The 18,003-nt window shown below is 44.0% G+C and overlaps 1 protein-coding gene across 7 annotated transcripts in view; it reads right to left on the bottom strand.

The window, feature by feature from the left end:
• Positions 1-7,882: 7,882 nt before the first annotated feature.
• The window catches only part of ADNP2 (ADNP homeobox 2), a 31,656-nt gene continuing 21,535 nt past the window's right edge, over positions 7,883-18,003 (bottom strand). For 5 of the 7 annotated variants that reach the window (XM_045458083.1, XM_045458085.1, XM_045458082.1 and 2 more), the window contains exons 3-4: positions 17,255-17,344; positions 7,883-12,641 (exon numbers count right to left, since the gene is read on the bottom strand). In XM_045458083.1, coding sequence (XP_045314039.1) covers positions 9,366-12,641; positions 17,255-17,344 — 3,366 coding nt within the window. In that variant the 3' untranslated portion in view covers positions 7,883-9,365. Of the gene's footprint in view, positions 12,642-13,318; positions 13,470-17,254; positions 17,345-18,003 lie in introns of all 7 variants that reach the window. The other 2 variants (XM_045458086.1, XM_045458081.1) reach the window with 2 other exon arrangements.

Raw genomic sequence — 18,003 nt, 5'->3', positions numbered from 1 at the left:
TGTGAACTTCCTCTGAACCTGAAATGAGGTGAGGCCCCGACGTGAAAGCAGGCAGGCCTGGGCTGTGTACCGGCCCTGGTTTGTATCCTCAAGACACGACTGAGTCCTGAGCTCTGCACACCTCTGCACACTTTTTCAAGTATGTCCTGAGCTGGGGACAATACAGGATCCTGTATCCATCAGGAACATTTGCTGATGTCGGGATTACAGGCAGGGATTCTGCAGTCACATTTGCAACAGCTTCAACAGGCTGTTGTGATTTGTTAGACTTCCAGATTGCCCCGGCTTTGGAAGGATCTCTTTCTCTCTTTCCTTATCTTTCTGTGACCTTCTCTCCTATAGTTTCCTACCCTCCCTGGGGGGACAACATCCTTAGAGGGCATGAAAGCCAACACAGGTTGACTCACTTGCCTGGTTTCCTTCATCCGGAGAAATCATACCGATTTAAAGCAACAGGCCATGTTATTCCTACACCAGGAACAGTGTTCAGGTGTGACTTAACCCCTCCCTCAGGCTCCTTCCAGCAGGGGAATCAGTGAGCTCATGCAGCAGCACCTTGGCAGCCTCAGCTTCTCCCCATTTCTCCTTTAGTTCATTTGTTACCAGGCTAAAACATTGTTTTTTAAAGACCTGTCATCATTATGACATAGCTTATGCTAGGAAACAAGGCAATAGTTCCAATTTAAATCTGGCTCTACCACCCACTGTCCCATACGACCTAAGAAAAGTCACTTAATCCTCTGGGCCACTTTGCTCATTTGTACAAAGAAAAGCCTAATGTGCCTCTTGCACAGGATTGACAACACTCAGATGGGCACAGACTGCAGGTGCTATACAAATGCAGAATATATACTCTCAGGAACCATAGTCTATTGAAATAAAAAAAAAAAAAAATCACACCCATTCCTCACCGGAATTCCAGAAAGTTGCCTTTAAAGTAGTCTCCCTAATCACCATACAGTATAAGTAATAAAAATGCTCTCCCTACCACCCAGAAAGACAAGCTTAGGAAGGTAGGTTTCTTAGCCAGTCAACAGGGAATAGGTATTCAATTCTAGCTCAGGTTATGATGCAGGCAGTGGTGAGGTGTGTCCACCTGGGCATGCTCCCTCTGCCGCCATTATTTAAGTTGTCGGGAACGATGGGACGACCACAGGGAGAGATACTTGGATGGCCATATGTGCCCGTCCACAACTACTCTAGTCGCCACTGTCAGTAACTGCATCACACATTTGGCATGGCACCACAGCATACGATAAAGATGTTTTCAGTCTGTACACTTAAATTACACTTTACTACATGTTGGAAAGTACAGCCCTTGCTCCACTCTCCCTGTCGGGCATACAAATGGCGGTAATGGAAACAAGAAAAAAGAAGTTAGTCAAATTGAATTAATGGCTACTTCTATGAAGCAACTTCTATCAACTTAAAAACATAAGCATTCCATGTGAAAAGTTTTGCTATTCAAACTACCAAGCTAATAACCAATGCTGTTCTTTGTACAGTCATTAAAAACTTTTTAACAATTCCATTCATAAATTAAATGTACAAATTTAGTTCATCCTAAAGTAATATTTATCACAGACCAAAGCCTTTGATAGGAGTCTGGAAGATCTATAGAATTGATGAGCTTGTGGGTGTGTGAGACATGCTGTGTTTAGGTTAGATCTCAAACACTGCTGTGATTTAAACACTAAGATGTAGTTGTATATTTAAATTAAAACGATTTGGATTTTAAGCTAGCTGAATATTTAGATTCCAACTGAATTTGCAACAGATAAAAGAAAGCTATTTGATCTATTTACTTTCTTTTCATTTCAGGCTATTAGCACTTGGCAAAGAGTCAAATGTTAGAAGATAAATCTCCAGGAGCCTCCAGTGATGAGGGATGGGGTCACTAGAACTCTTCTGGTGCAACGTTACTGACTTTGATTTTAGAAACCTAGAGTATGTAATATAGTAGTGAAGACCATGCTAATCTAAACTTATGAAGTCAGAGGAACTTAACTTACTCTTTTTAGATTTTGGACTTGCAGTAACTGCACATCTTGAAATGAGGCGGATATAGAGAACTTTGATGTAAGACATTCTTAAAGGCTCAAATGGAAAACTCACAAGCAATGTGTTCAATAGCTGAAGCACTTCATCTTGTTTTATTTGGTCTCAAGCTGCCTTTGTATTTTTGTTACCATCTTTCTACTACCAGACACATCATCTAAATTGACATATCTTTGAGGGGCAGACACATGTATATAGCATAGACTCAGGGAAACCGGGTCCAAAAACACTTCATTGTTGAGGAAGAAAGAGTTGCATTATTACACCCATAGTGAAATATTTATAAAATACTGGATTGTTGCTGATAATCTTAGAGGATGCCCACAAATAGAGCTTTAATAGTGAGAAAACACTATTAGAATATAACATTACCAAATGAAGGGTAGCTGCTTAATTTTTTAAATAAGTATTAAATTTTAAAAAGAAAACAAATCACTGACACTCTCTTCCTGCACATGGCTTATCATCACAGCCAAAGGGACCTGACTATTGAGGGTGCAGGTGTAAAGAAAGGAACCTCTCGAGACTTTTATGCTAATCTAAGTAGTCTGAGTTATGTGATGCAACCAAATGACTGGGATTGAGGTAGACTTTATGTTGGAAAGCAAAAACACTGTTACGGGGTGGGGGGGCAGTTGGCTGGCTCAGTTTGGTAGAACATGTACCTCTTGAACTCAGGATTGTGAGTTCAAGACCCATGTTGGGCATGGCGCCTACTTTAAAAAAAAAAAAGACTGTTATGGTTAGCCTCGAGAATATACCGTGTTCCAAACTCTTTGAATCTGCCTGTCTAGTCTTTTTTGTGTAGACATTGGCAACCCTGTGGGAAAGCAAGTTATAGACATTAATTTGTCTTTATGCAGGCTACTACAAGTAAGCAGCTTGCTGATTAAGTGCCTAAGAAATGGCAAAGACCCATTCTCTATTTCCAGTGGATGGAAAATAAAATGTATGATTATACTGAGACTGTTTCTTATGAAACACAGAAGGAAACACTTACCGTCCCCCGCCATTTTGTAAATGGAAAAACAGGCATATGGGGCAAGAACTTGGCATACGTTCTCAGAACAAATAAGGTTAAATAGTTCTTTTTCAGAACTTCTTAAGTATTGAGAAATTAGATAGGAGATACTGCTTAAATTATACTAAATCCCTCAGACATTATGGTGAGTATTTTGATCCTGGAAGCAAAATAGGTTTCATTTGGACAACAGTGTGCAGTCCTAAACATATATTTAAGGATTCTTTTCTAAAGTGGGACCCAAATAGATTAGAACTTATAGACATGGTAATGTCCTTAGACCATTTATTACCGAATAGATCGCATACTGAATTTACCAAGTTTTTCATTTTAGTTTTTAAAATACTGAATCAACATGTTTAACATTTCAGTAGTAATGAATCTATTTTTGGTACCTCAATCTTACCTTTAGTCACCAAATCAGTTAACACAAAATCCTATGTAGACTCCAAGCATCAGCAATGTCAACAGCTAGAATATGGCTAGAAAATTGTACAGTACCGGGTGTTGATATATGTGTGTTCTGCTTACTTCTAAGTACCTTACCGGATGAAAATGGTCACTACCATCACCTGCAAATAAAAACGAAGTGAACAGTGAAACAGACTGTGACTAGGAAGCAGGGGCACCTAGAACCAGTGTCATACAACATCCAGTTCGTATGTTATTGATTTTCGAAGTTAGAGAAGCACAGCAGAACTGAATGTGGCTAAAAGGCCCTCGTGGATGTATTTGGGGTCATGTGACCAGAGTGGAACAGCAAGTCACAGACAGAGGCTGAGTGTGGGTCTCCTTGTGCATTTCAAAAATTCCTGCCTCAGTTACTGTGCCTCCTTTTGTGTAAGTTATCTCGCTGACCTACACACGCACTCTATTTAGTTATTTGAAAGCACATATAAAATCTAGACTAGTTTTTTAAAATAACCCCAAGTTACCTTCCCCACAAAGCGCATGATTTCACAAGTCCTGTCCCACGGAAGCGCCAACTGTAGAGGCGCCTTCTGTCCTTTTTAGGGCAAAGACACTTTCCTTGTAACGAGAAGACCTTAAATGAAATCTACATGAAAACACTTTCCAGCACTCACTGGCCTATGGTCTATGTGATCATATTAACGTGTGTGTGGTGTTGAGAGCGTGTGCTTTTCTGCTTATTCTCCACCGCTCTTCTCACTGTGAGTATTTCACAGACAGCGCAGGGTTTTCCATGCCTTTGGTCTTCTGACAGCTGCTTGGTAGGGGGCTGGGGAAGCAAAAGGAGTCAACCTATCTGTAAACCCTGGAAAAACTTTTTTTTTAATGGATTTTACAACTCAACTAACAAGATTATTTTGAGATATATCTATGTATCTGTACAGAAAAGTTGTCTTAAGAAAAACTACTGAACCGTTAAAACTTTATTATTCATTGCTATCAGTCATTCAATTTTCTCTAGCTTACTTCTACTTCTAGGTAAATGGTAACTTATTTAACATTACATTAAACTTTCCACATCATGGATTTGTAAGCTGTAAGAAACCAATTTCTGAAAAAATATATGCATTTATGACAACTAATTCTGAATCTGTACTTGTAGAACCACACAATCTTGTAGTCAATATGTCTATATGGTTGCTGAAGTTTGGTTTATAATTTAAATCTTAATATAAGTTCTAAATTTTTATTGGAAAAGCTTGCCTTCTGAAAAGGACTCCATATATTTTTTCTTTAAAAATAAACATATAGCTCATGAGTTTGAGTGGGACACAGAAAAGTGGTCAGAAGAGCACCTCTTTAAAGGCTATGAAAAGCTCACCTGAGCGACTACTTACCACCTTAGAAATATTTCCCCTCAAAATGTGTCGACAGATCAAATGCATGAATGACTGGTATTAGTGTTTGTTCTCGATATGACTATATGGTGGACAGACACAACAGATTTTGTTTGACCTTAATCTATTTTATGAGGTCTTTCTATTAGGATGCACTATATATCTTGATACACAAAGAACTAAGTACATGTATGGAGAGAGTAGATGTAGTATTAGAGACAGTATTGCATCATCGTTAAGTGACAGGTCACCTGGAGTAAATTAACGTCGAGTAGGGTGACCAACTTGTCCCTACTTGCCTGGATGTTCCCAGTTTGGGCACTGGAAAGTCCAGAGAAATACCTCAAGTCCTCAGCACACTGGGACAGCTGGTCATTCCACTTCTAACCCCGTTTCTCCATCTATGAAATAAGAGGCACCGTATCTCGTCCATCAAGGGCATGAAGCTCTCCAAGCCCCCTACCTTGGGCAACAAAAGGGCCCGCTTTATGCATCAGGTGCCATCTATGTAAAATGGAACAGTATCACCTATCTAAGCAAATGTTAAAGTGCAGATGGCCCTTTAGCAGACAGCACAGCGATCGCTCAGTGTCACATGACGTTGTCACTAGTACTATTGTTCAAGTATTCAGCCCATTTCCTAGCAACAGTGAACAGCTGATAAATGTCTAGAAACACTGCTTAAAAGCTGAAGCAAAAACTAGGTTAGAGTTTGAGGCTGAGTTTTTCTTCTTTTTTTCTTAGGGTTATTTGTTGCTTCATTTAGTGAGCTCTTAAGAAATCTAGAACTGGGGGCGCCTGGGTGGCTCAGTCAGTTAAGTGTTCAACTTCAGCTCAGGTTATGATCTTGTGGTTCCTGAGTTCAAGCCCTGCTCCCTCTTTCCCTCCCTCCCTGCCTCCCCACCACCACCACCCGCACCCCACCCCCACGGCCCACTTGTGCTAAGTGCTCTCTCAGATAAATAAACTTTAAAAAGAATGTTTTTAAAGAAATCTAGAACTGCACGGTACTCATCAGATTAAAGGGGCAGCTGGATGAGGCTGGAAGAGGCGGGCAGCTGTCCTCCCACACGCACCTGGGAACTCGGCAGAAGGAGCTTGGTGTGCCAGGCTGCCTCAGAGAACACTCTCGTCCTGGAGGCTCCACCAGGGCTGCTGCCTTTGAAAGCGAGGGAAGGTCGGTCAAGTATCACTGCACAGCAGGGAATTTCCAGGGCTCTTACTTCAAAACTTATGAAGAAACGAGGGCAGAGAGTTCTTTCTAAGAACTGTCCATGTGGACTTTTATGAGGGAGATGAAACCAACCTGAGCTTGAGGGAAGGGGTAACATGAGCCCAACCCAACACCAAGGAGGCCAGGTGGCCAAAGGTCTCTTATGAGCAACAGCCCTTTCCTGATAACTATGTGGGTCATTTTCTAAAAGAGCTCCGGAAAAACATCTATGCCCAGAGATACGCGTCCAGTGCGGTGACACAGCAGCTGTGCAGGGTCTCCGTTTTGGTGGGTATCTGTGGTGTGTGGATGAAGGTCTTCTGGCTCCCGACTGGCTTCGTCGCTGACTGCAGTTCGGTCTCACTGATGGAGGTGAAGGGCGGAAGAGTCAGCACACGGGTGGCTGACCCGAAGAGCTCCCTGGAACCACCTGCGCTACGCAGGTCTCCACGCCACTGGGCCAGCTCCCCTTCTTGGACTAAGGCACCAATGCTGCTGTTGTATCCAGCACTGTCCTTGAACATGGCCACCTTTGCTTCTGTCTGGCCTGTCTGCCCCAACCCTGCACACTTCCATCATGGTGATGTCTGCCATCCAGATTCTGGCCCACGTTACAGAAGCGGCAAAAGGCACATCTTTCCCGTGACCGTGCTATTATTGGGAGTCACCGTGCTATTTGCACTTGCAGCCTTGGGAGACCTGCCATCCGTTAGCGCTGTGGGAGCACCCTCCGGCCTCCTGCTGGCTTCCACCTCGTGCCTCCGCCCTGTACCATTCACCTGCAGCTTTTTAAAGAAGACATTCACAGGGTCCCTGGGTGGCTCAGTCGGTTGTGTCTCACTCTTGATTTTGGTTCAGGTCATGATCACAGTCTGCAAGACTGAGCCCCACGTTGGGCTCTGAGCTGATAGCATAGCGCTTGCTTGGGATTCTCTCTCTCCCTTTCTCTCTGCCCCTCCCCTGCTCATTTGTTCTCTCTCAAAATAAATAACTTAAAAAAAAAAGAAAGAAAGAAAGAAAGAAAAGAAAACATTCATGACCCTTAACATGAGGCTGAAATCCAAGAGGACTTATCCAGATCTCTCAACCACATTAGAAACCTCCATTCCATTAGCAAGGCAGTGGCCCACTCTGGAAGCAGCATGCTGGTGTGGGTGGAGGACAGATCAAAGAAAAGCGTTCACAGAGAGACTTGGCATCAAAGGCTGACCGACAGCTACAACACAATTGGAAATCAGAATTCCTCTGTCACAGTGGTTCTCATCAGGGCAGATTCAATGACATCTTTGGTTGTTATGACAGGGTGAGGGCGGGGGGTGGCAGCGCCGTGACTGGAGCAGCTGAGGCCACAGGTGCCAGCCCAACACTGCACCGAACAGGGCAGTCACCCCCAACAAAGAATTATCACCCGAGAGGCTAACAGAAACCCTGACTTACATCACTTAACAAAGGTGGGCCAGGTGCTCCCCTCACCGCTGCACACAGTAAACTGCTGCTGTCAGCACCTCCAGACTGGCCTCCACCACACGGACAGTCACCAGCACAGCCTCAGGACAGGAGAGTTCGACGCTACTTGACATCCGATGTGACGGTGGAGGCCAACATCACAGACACGTCACGAGGATTTAGCCACATCTACCGTGGAGGCACCGGTAACTAGCTCTTCGGGGTCATCCTGACCTACTTTCACAGTGACAGGCAAATAAATGTGGTATGTATTTCTACATTTAGATGATTACTAAGTCACAGTGACACATCTGTTAAAAGAATTAAACAGTTCTGTTTGCAGTGGTATAACAAATTTTAATTCAAAATAGACACTCTGAAACAATAGGTTAAAAAAAAAATAAACTTCAACAAGCTCTTTTTGGATTTACAACAGAGTACACCAACAATCACAGACCAGTTTCACAATTGCCTCAAAAATGCACATTATAGCAATTACATGCAAGAATTCTACTTTTTAAAATCCATAGAGTAACATTGTCTTATTTCCCAGAGACCGTCATATCCTCTGAGTACGTCGGACAGGTGCCTCTGCTGTGTACCACCAGGAATACGATTTAAGGTCAAAACTGGCTGGTCTCCATTGCTGGCTCTGGTGCTTTTAGTTATTCTGTGTGTGGAAAAAAAACCCTGGAGGTTTAACTGTCCAAAGGACAGTAATACAGTGGAGTTCTTCAGCAATCCCCATCCCATTAACCCAGACAACTGGGCTAGAGGAAAGCCCATCTCCCCAGAACAAGTACGTTTACCTCTAGAAAACTGTCAAAGATGTAATACAGCAACACGGATACAGCTCTTCTCTACTCACTTCGCTTCGTTCTCTGAAAACCTAGGTCTACACTCTAGTTACCTTCCACACTCAGGGGTAAAAATTTTATTCCTGAGTCACATGGTCCTTTCCTTTCACTGGTTTATGAAGAGTTGGACTGGGAGGAGAGTCTGAGGGTGTGTTCAGCATTTATTCTAAAGGCACTAAAAATGTATTGTCTTACTTTTGAACGGGGAAATGACTTACCACCATATCAAAAAGGGGAGAAGTCCACACTAAAAAGGATTTCCGCACCTACAAAACTGCTTTATTTGAAAATAACTCTTAACGAGCTAAATAGCAAGCTTCAGGTTCAGTATATTTTTAACAAAGGAAAACATTTGGTTTTCTACGAGTTGTAATAAAAGACAGCAGCTAGGACAAACTTGAAAAAATGTAAATCAGAATCACAATCTAGAAAGCAAGTACCTTGAGGAGAAGAAACCAGCGCAAGTTAACGCAGCGCATCCTGAGGGAAGCACACACATCACAGGGGTGTGTACTCACTTCTGTCAGCCGCGGCGCTTACCGTTTGCCGCTACACGTGAAGCTAACTGAGGGAGATCAATGCAGTTAATCAAGTATTCTGAAACAAGCTGAAATTTCCTTAAATGAAAACACAAACATACAGATTTCAGTTTTCATCCTACGATACTGACACTACTAGGAAACAAGACGTGCATGAAAGAGCCAAGGATTTAATTTACATGACAGGGAAGAACTAAAAATAATTGTTACAAAATCCAACTGCAGGAAACAATAAATCTGAAACAACTATTCACTTCTTTTATATAGAAGTCTTTCTGAGCACCTGAAATAAATCTAAAGAGCAGCATAAAGACCACTGAAATTGATTAGTTCAACATACAGTGAAGAAAATAACATTTCTTTAAATCTCAATTGAAAAAACTACTAAATATCTAGTACTTCAGATTTCCTATTTTTTTTTTTTTACAAGTTTTGTGGCTCAAACTCAAAGTTCAACCTGTGTTTAACGTTTTTAAGTTCAGACATATCAAAGCCTAAAAGCACAGAAGGCTTGTGATTTTTTATTGCTTTCATGCAAATATATCTTCTTTTTCCAAAAAATGAAGCCACATCAATCTTCCACACCCACAAGAGTGAGGAAAGAAGTTCTATTTCCTTTTTACTAGGATATGGTCTCTTGTGGAAATAATCTCTAAGAAATTGCTTTTTTTCCTCGTAAGAACGGTCTTCATATTTTTTAGGATTCAATGCTAAAATCTGAAGGGCATCCTCACTAATGAGCGGTCCCTCTGTCCTGATTTCGTTCCTTTGTCTTTTAAAAGGCACCGCACTCGTCACCTTTTCGGGAGCCGGGGCTGCGTCAGTGTTTATGACGAGGGGCCGCTCCTCCACGTCCCTCTGGTCTTCTGTCCCCAAGTGGCCATCGGGCAGCTTCCTCTTCACAGAAAAACTGGAGTCGTGGATCACCTCCCCATTCACCAAGAGCAGCTCGCTGTTCTCAATAAAACTAGGCTGGATCTGGAGGTCTGAGCTGCTGTCCTTTGGGGCACTCCTGCAGCGCAGCAGGTGGATGGCGATGGCTGCCAGGGTCATGTTGCCCGTGTAGACCCCACAGCAGTGGATGCACTTGAAGGCCGGAGACTTCAGGATGGTGTGGACCGTTGGCGTGATGTGGTGCCTCTCCTTCAAATGCAGCTCGTATGCCTCCGTCGTCACAAAGGTGCCAAAGCAAAAGGGGCAAGTCAGAGCCTGTTTGCTGGGGCTCCCAGAGGCGCCCTCCGTCTGGGGCCTCACCTTTATATACACAGGCACCAGGGACTTGGAGTGTATCCCCGCCAGTATCGCCAAGTAGACTTCCCGCTCCCCAAGCTCCTCCTTTGGCAATATGGTAATGAAGTCAAGATGGGGAAACAGCAGGTTGCCGTTAGCATCGATATCCAGTTGAAAACCTTTGTTACTATAATCCACAGGTAACTTCTTCTTCCCTCGGTGCACAGTCCTACTGTGCTCCGAAAGACCTTTAATGTCATGAAAAGTGCACGGACAGAACAAGCACCCCAGGCCGTGCATGAGCAAGTGATGGATAAGCTCCTCCTCGGACACTAAGCACTTACAAGAGAGACAGCGAACGGTTTTCTCTCTCATCCACTTTAAAAACGGCGCACACGCTGCCAGCTTTTCAGGCTCCAGTTTTTCGGCAGATTTGGACTCACTATGCTTATGAGCCACTTCCATATGAACCTGGTAGACATTGGAAGGGAAGAGCTCATTACAGACCGGACAGGTTTTCCACTGCTTCGCCTGTTTGAGCGCCTGACTGGCCTCTGCCACAGATGGAGACGCCTGAACAAACATATTCTGAGTGGCACTGACCACCACTGGAGGAGAGGGCATGCTGGCCATGGAACTGGCCATCTGCGCAGCTGTGCCCGACTGCAGGAGCTGGATGGGCACCTGGGGTGGGGGGACAGTTGCAACACCTCCTGGAGGCACAGGCAGAGTGACAGATACGGGGGCAAGTGTGTACGTGGGAATCCCATTCACCTGTTTCCCTGTAGGTATCAGCTGTCTGAGAATAGAGCCTGACGTGAGGAAAGTGGTGTTCTGAGAAGCGCCAGGTCTAACTGGCTGACCTGCAGGCAGGATGTTGGTGCTCACAGGCTGATTCAGTTGCAGGACGCCAGGCCTCACTGGCTGGCCCACAGGCAGCACTCCTGACATGACAGGCTGGCTGAGCTGCAGAACACCGGAATTAATACCCTGGTTCACAGGGAGAACACCCGACGAGACCGTCTGGTTGGGAGAAAGGAGCCCCGGTGGGACGACCTGGCCTGCAGGCAGAACCCTCAGCGGGACCGTCTGGCCCGCAGACAGAACCCGCGAGGGGGCCGTCAGCCCAGCGGGGAGAACCCCCGATGGGGCCGTCTGGCCAATGGGGAGAACCCCTGACTGGACCATCTGGCCCGCAGGAAGCACCCCAGAAGTTGCCGTCTGTCCCGAAGGGATGACCCCGGCAGGGGTCATCTGGCCTGCAGGCAGCACCCCTGACGGGACTGTCCGGCTCACAGAAATCACCCCTGGTGAGACAGCCTGAAGAACCCCTGGAGTGACGGACGGACTGACAGGAAGAACTCCAGGCCCAGCAGGTCTGTTTACTGAAAGAACTCCAGGCCCAACTGGTCTGTTTATGGGCCCGACCGGCTGGCTAAGGGATACGGCCCCTGGGCGGATGGTCTGGTTTAAGGGGAGGACACCAGCTGCAACAGACTTATTGATAGGTCCGACTGGCTGACTCAAGGGCAACACAGGAGGATTTGCAGACTGATTAAGCGGGACTCCATGAGAAAGAAAGACAGGCTGCGGGGCTGAGGGCGGCAGAGGGAGGTTGCTCTGGCCCACCGGCAGAGGACTGGAGACCAGGGTCACGTGGGACTGGGCAACAGCAGGCGGAGAGTGGGTGAGGCTTCCAGAAGTGCCCGAGGCCACAGTCACTGGCTGGACTGCGCCCTGCACTGGCTGCACGACGGTCTGGCTTTGGCTGTTCTGTGGCAAGGCAAGACGAAAGCAGGGAGATGTGGCTGCGATGCCCGGAGCTCCGCCGTTTGGGGGCACGGCCAAGGGTGCCACTGGCTTTGGAGCAATGTGCATCTGCTTCAAAAGGCCGGGCTTCTTAATATGTTCTGAGATCACAGATCTGAGTTTATTTTCCAAATCCCTGTGTATATCTGAAGTCAAAATATGGTACATTAAAGCATCCTGGCTGCTGGCATTGGCGTTGCACTTTTTACAATAGTACTTGTCAGACGGTGGCATCTTCTCAGTAGAAAGACTTTCGTCGGTTTTCGGTTGCTCACCCGTTTCCTCAGTTCGCAGGCCAAAGTAGGAGTTAATTAAGTAGTGAAAATGGGCTACCAGCACATGCTTCTTCATACTGTAGTACAAAGTGTTTGAAAAGTTACATTTTAAACATGTAAAACTTATCACATCACTCCTAGAAGACTTAGGTTCGCCTAAAATATTCACTGTGTAGTTCTGGACTTTCCGGACAGGTGCATGAAACATTCTGAAGTGCCTTCCCACAACTTTGGGTTGAGAGGAAAATACACAGTTTGGGCAAGGGATCACCAGCTCTTGATCAATTTCGTCTTCATGGTAGCGATGTAAATGATTTTTGAATGAAGTAAGCACTTTTGTAGAGTATTTACAGAGGCTACAACAGTATGGCTTTGTTCGGTACCTCTGTTAAAAAAAAAAAAAAGAAAGTCAAACAGACTTCAATAAAAATACCAGATCCTACACCTTCTATGGTTCACAAGTATAGGATTCTTTTTCTTCTAATGTGCCAGATAATGTAACACTATCATCCCTCAGGGAATGGTGTTTTTCTGAGCCAGGGCAAGCTTTTTCTTAGAGGGCCAGAGAGTAAATACTGCCTCTATGCCAACTACTTGGTGCAGCCATCGTAACACAAAAGCGCCTGTAGATAATATGCAAGTCAATGAGCGTGGCTTTGTGCCAACAAAACTATACAGACACTAGTTCAAATTTCAAAGAATTTTCATATCACAAAACAGTATTCATTTTTCGCCTCAAACGTCTAAAAATGTAGCAGCGATTCCTAGCTGCAGACGGTGCTCACAGGACCTGGCCCACAGCACGTCACTCCGACCCCTTCCAGGCCATCTACTAAAACCTGAATCTCCTCACTCCAGTACAAGAAACTCTGTTCTCTGCTACAGAAAGTTAGTTTCTCCCTTTCTCATCCCATTTCCCCTAGTTCCAATGTTGCTTGTACTTCAAATTCTAAAACCTCTAGAATTTACCTGCAAATAACCTAACATGCAAATTGTTAAACCGTCATTACTGTTATTTCCCTCACTCCTAGAGAAGGTAGGAGCCAAATGGACAGTGCTTACAACACGCAAGTGTCCAATACGCTATGTGACAAGTTGTAAGGAAAGAGGCTGTTCCTCAAGAGCTACAACAATCCTGAACGAGTTCCAGGCCAGAACGCAGACCAACCACGCAGAACTTCTCTTCGGGGCAAACATAGGGGAATCCAATAGGCTTGGGGCAGAAGAACAGGCATCTGTATAAGAGCAAGACAACGGAGCAATGCAATGTTCTAACATCCAAAAATTTGCTGGGTTTGTGAAGGTCTGACAGCCATGAAGTCTTTGGTCTCGCAAGTCTCCAGACCCTAGAGGTGCTGAACCACAGAACACCTGGCCCTAGTGTCACTGAGGAGGAAGGTAAGACCTGGACCTTCATGCTGGGTCCCAGCATCGGCTGTAGGGGAGATGGGCTGTGTCGTAGATCTCTCTAAGACACAGATTCTTGCTGCCACAGCGGATCACCCCACCCTTCCTAAGCTTGTGTTCTCATGCCCCCACACACATTCTGTAGCTTCTGTCACCCTCTCTCTCCTATTTGTACAGGTTTCCCTCTTGTCACAAGTCAGAGAAGTCACCCAAACATGTTCAGCAATGTGGAACTGCCTTCTCAGCAATTAGCAATATCCCAGGTTCTGCCATTCTGATAGCATGCAGAATAAACCTAAGGCAACAGCCAACCCCGGACCAAAAACTAAAAAAACAACAACCCGTATTTCACAGATTCATATTTTATTATCTCAGAAATCTGGATACACCTTACAACTAACAGTTCAACAGCACAACAAAGTTTAAGCGTTGCTTTAGGTTTTTTTTATTAGTGGTTCGTTAAAAAATGGTGTGTCTCAGAACATAGTCAATAATTTTGTAATAACATTGTATGGTAACTGACTACACTTACCGTGGGGAGCACTGAGAAATGTACACAGTTGTTGAACCACTGTGTACATCTGAAATTAACATTATACATCAACTATACTTGACTAGTACAATTTTTTTAGCATTTTTAATTTTTATCTTTTATATATATGTGTGTGTGTGTATATATATGTGTGTATATATATATATATATATGTATTTTATTTTAGAGAGAGAACACGCATACGTGCAAGCAGGGGGAGGGGCAGGAGAGAAAGAGAGAATCTCAAGCAGGTGCCATGCTCAGCTTGGAGCCTCACACAGGCTCAATCCCACAACCCCGCGATAATGACCTGAGCCAAAATAAAGAGTTGGACCCTCCACTGACAGCCACCCAGGTGGCCCTAGAATTTTTTATTTTTAAGTAACCTCCACACCCAATGTGGTGCTCAAACTTACAACCACGAGATCAAGAGCCTCATGGTCTACCAACTGAGGCAGCCAGGAACCCCAATAATACATTTTTTAAATGGTGTGTTTTATACTTAATGAAATAGCGTAGTGAAAAACCAGTTAATGAAAATTACACTCAATGAAAGAGCCAAAAGAAATTACTAACAACTGCACGTTACTATACATTAATGTTGAACAGATCTTTGGATTAGGGAAAGATTTCTTAAATATGAAAACAAAAACATAATCCATAAAAAAAAAAAAAAAAAACTGATAAACTGGACTCCATCAAAGTAAGAAAGCTTCTGCTCCGTGAAAGACACTGTTGGGGTGCCTAGGTGGCTCAGTCAGTTAAGTGTCCGACTTTGGCTCAGGTCATGATCTCTCGGTTTGTGAGTTCAAGCCCTGCGTTGGGCTCTGTGCTGACAGCTCAGAGCCTGGAGCCTACTTCAGATTCTGTGTCTCCCTCTCTCTCTGCCTCTCAAAAGTGGAAGGGAGGGAAGGAGGGAGGGAGGAAGGAAGGAAATGAAAGAAGACAAGCCACAGGCTAGGAGACAATATTTGCAAACCTCACACCTAATAAAGGACTTATATCCAGAATACATGTTGTAGACATGTTCAAGTCCCAATAAGAAAAAAATAACCCAAATTTTAGAAAATGGGTAAAAGACTTTTACACTACCGGAGGGCATCCAGCTGCCAAATATACACATGAAAAGATGCTCAACATCATTAGTCACTAGGTAAATGCAAATTAAAACCAGAAAAGGTACCACTACAACCCTATTAGAATGGAAAATAAGTGGATAAAACCATTAAGCACCATAAATCAGACAGAATTGAGGCTAGCTTGCGTGCACAGTAACTAGACCCCCCCCCCCCCCCAATCATAGAGGGAAAGCAAAATGGTATAGCCACTTTGGAAAACAGTGTGGCATCTGTCATAAAGATAAATATGTACTTCTTTATCATATACAATCCAGCAATCTCAAGCCTAGGCACTTATCCAAGAGAAATGAAAGTCTACGTTCCCATAACAGCCCCCTGCGGAAGCTCTGGGGTGAATATCACTGGGGAACACGGGGAGTGGAGACCTGGGCCCTACTGGCAACAGAGGAAGAAAAATGGCCAAGGACAGATGCAGAGGATCTAGGTGCTGGCAGAAACCCCTGCCCTGGACAGTTCACCGTCTCCCTGTCAGGCTGCTTCCTCAGGTCTTGCACTGAGCTCCGTCACCTGACAGGACCTTAGCACGTCTCTCTCCCCAAAACCCGAATGTTTAACAAATCTCTTTTTTCTGAGCCCCTGAAGACCTCACTGTAGCACAAGCCACAGAATCAATCCAGCATGACTGCACATGTCTGCCACCTTAGGAACAAACAGGAATAAGGCCCTGAGCTAGCAGACAGCACAGCCTCTGCCACACCAGGCTTTGGTGGCTTTTCTGAACATGGTGTCTAGTCAACAAATCCAAACACCACTATTTCATACTGATTTAACACGTTATGCCCAGGCTCTATTCACCCCAACAAAAACATACACACCTTGAGGAAAAAACCTAACTTGTACCTCTTTGTATTAGGCACTCAGAAAGTTTTACCTACTTTGTAGCAGGTTTCAAAAAGTGTTTCTTGATGAAAAGCATATAATTATATATTACAGTGCATGTTGCGTTATAGGATCTTCTGAGAATTTGGAAGACAGAAATCAGTGAGAGGTAAGAAAAGATTCATGAAGTCAAGGTCTTCAAAGCAAGGCATATCTGAACAGCCATATGCTGTTCCAAGCAGGAGAATTACCAAGTCAAAGGGGTTTCAAGGCATCTTGTGTCTGATGGTAGAGAGGGAAGTGTTGGGTCAAGGAGGGCAGGAGACCAACAGGTGTGACACAAGACAGGCAGAAAAGTGGAACTGAGAACAGCTGACAACAGAAATGTTGATACAGAAAATTGTGACAGAACAATGACTGACTAGTGATAGGAAAAGTTTATTTAAAGTCAAAAGTCCTGGGGAGCCTGGGTGGCTCAGTCAGTTAAAGTGTCCGACTTCAGCTCAGGTCATGATCTCGCGGTCTGTGGGTTGGAGCCCCACACTGGGCTCTGTGCTGGGACAGGCTGAGCATGACAGTGAGGAAGATGCTAATGTTATGGATGGCTGGATAGTAGGAAAGGGTTTCCAGAAAACACTTTAGTAAGGAGAATTTAGCTTGAATCTGCTTGGGTTTGGTCTGAAATTATTAGAAATTGTATTCCTCAACTAAAAGATCTGTATTTTTAAATTGTAAGCTTTCAACTTTAAATTTCTGAAACCAGGATGCACTTTCATCACACATAATGTCATGGCATTTCTTTTTACTCAGAATGGTTAGAAACCAAGGCCCTTCTTATATGAGTAGCATCTTATGATCAAGGACAAATAACAGTTTCACTACATCACTTTTTCAACTTTATGTACAGAAACCTCTCAAAGCATCAATGATTCTAAATTATAAAGCATTTCACTTTCTCCTGCTCCTTCCCTGAGTGTTTACATTTACACCTCTCCCCCTCACTCATCAGCAATCCCAACACATGTGATGTTCCTCAAAAGTAAACTGAAACTTACCCCCAGCTTCTGAGGAAACATAAAAATCAAATACAAATATACATACCACTTTCTTTCCAGAAGGTTCCCAGAGAGAAATATCTCCCCATGATGTGTTAAAAAAGTACTTCTCTCCTGGATCAAAGCCTTTAAGGTCCTTTTAAAAAGGGAGAAAAAGAGAGACCATTAAGCAATTTCAGAAGATAAATAACCTGAAGGGATTACTTAGCACCTAAGAAATCCGCGTGGGAAAGTGAAATGGAAATGTAGCCCATGAGCAAACTGCAGCCATAAAGCACAAGAACAGAGGAAAAGGCTGAAATAATCCAATTAAATATGAAAGTCTTAGAGATCTTTTGAAAAAAAATATTTTATTTTTTTAATTTACATCCAAGTTAGTTAGCACACAGTGCAGCAATGATTTCAGTAGATTCCTTAATGCCCCTCCCCCATTTAGCCCATCGCCCCTCCCACAACCCCTCCAGTAACCTGTTCGTTCTCCATATTTAAGAGTCTCTTATGTTTTGTCCCCTTCCGTTTTTAGTTTCCCTTCCCTTGTGTTCATCTGTTCTGTGTCTTAAAGTCCTCATATGAGTGAAGTCATATATTTGTTTTTTTCTAATTTCGCTTAGCATAATACCCTCTAATTCCATCCACGTAGTTGCAAATGGCAAGATTCCATTCTTTTTGATTGCCGAGTAATACTCCATTGTGTATATATACCACATCTCTTATCCATTCATCCAGTGACGGACATTTGGGCTCTTTCCATACTTTGGCTATTGGTGATAGTGCTGCTGTAAACATTGGCATGCA

Source organism: Leopardus geoffroyi, chromosome D3 (assembly GCF_018350155.1).
Source record: "Leopardus geoffroyi isolate Oge1 chromosome D3, O.geoffroyi_Oge1_pat1.0, whole genome shotgun sequence".
NCBI lineage: Eukaryota > Metazoa > Chordata > Mammalia > Carnivora > Felidae > Leopardus > Leopardus geoffroyi.
Note: the sequence above shows the minus strand (reverse complement) of the source record. Positions and strands in the feature narration are given on the sequence as shown.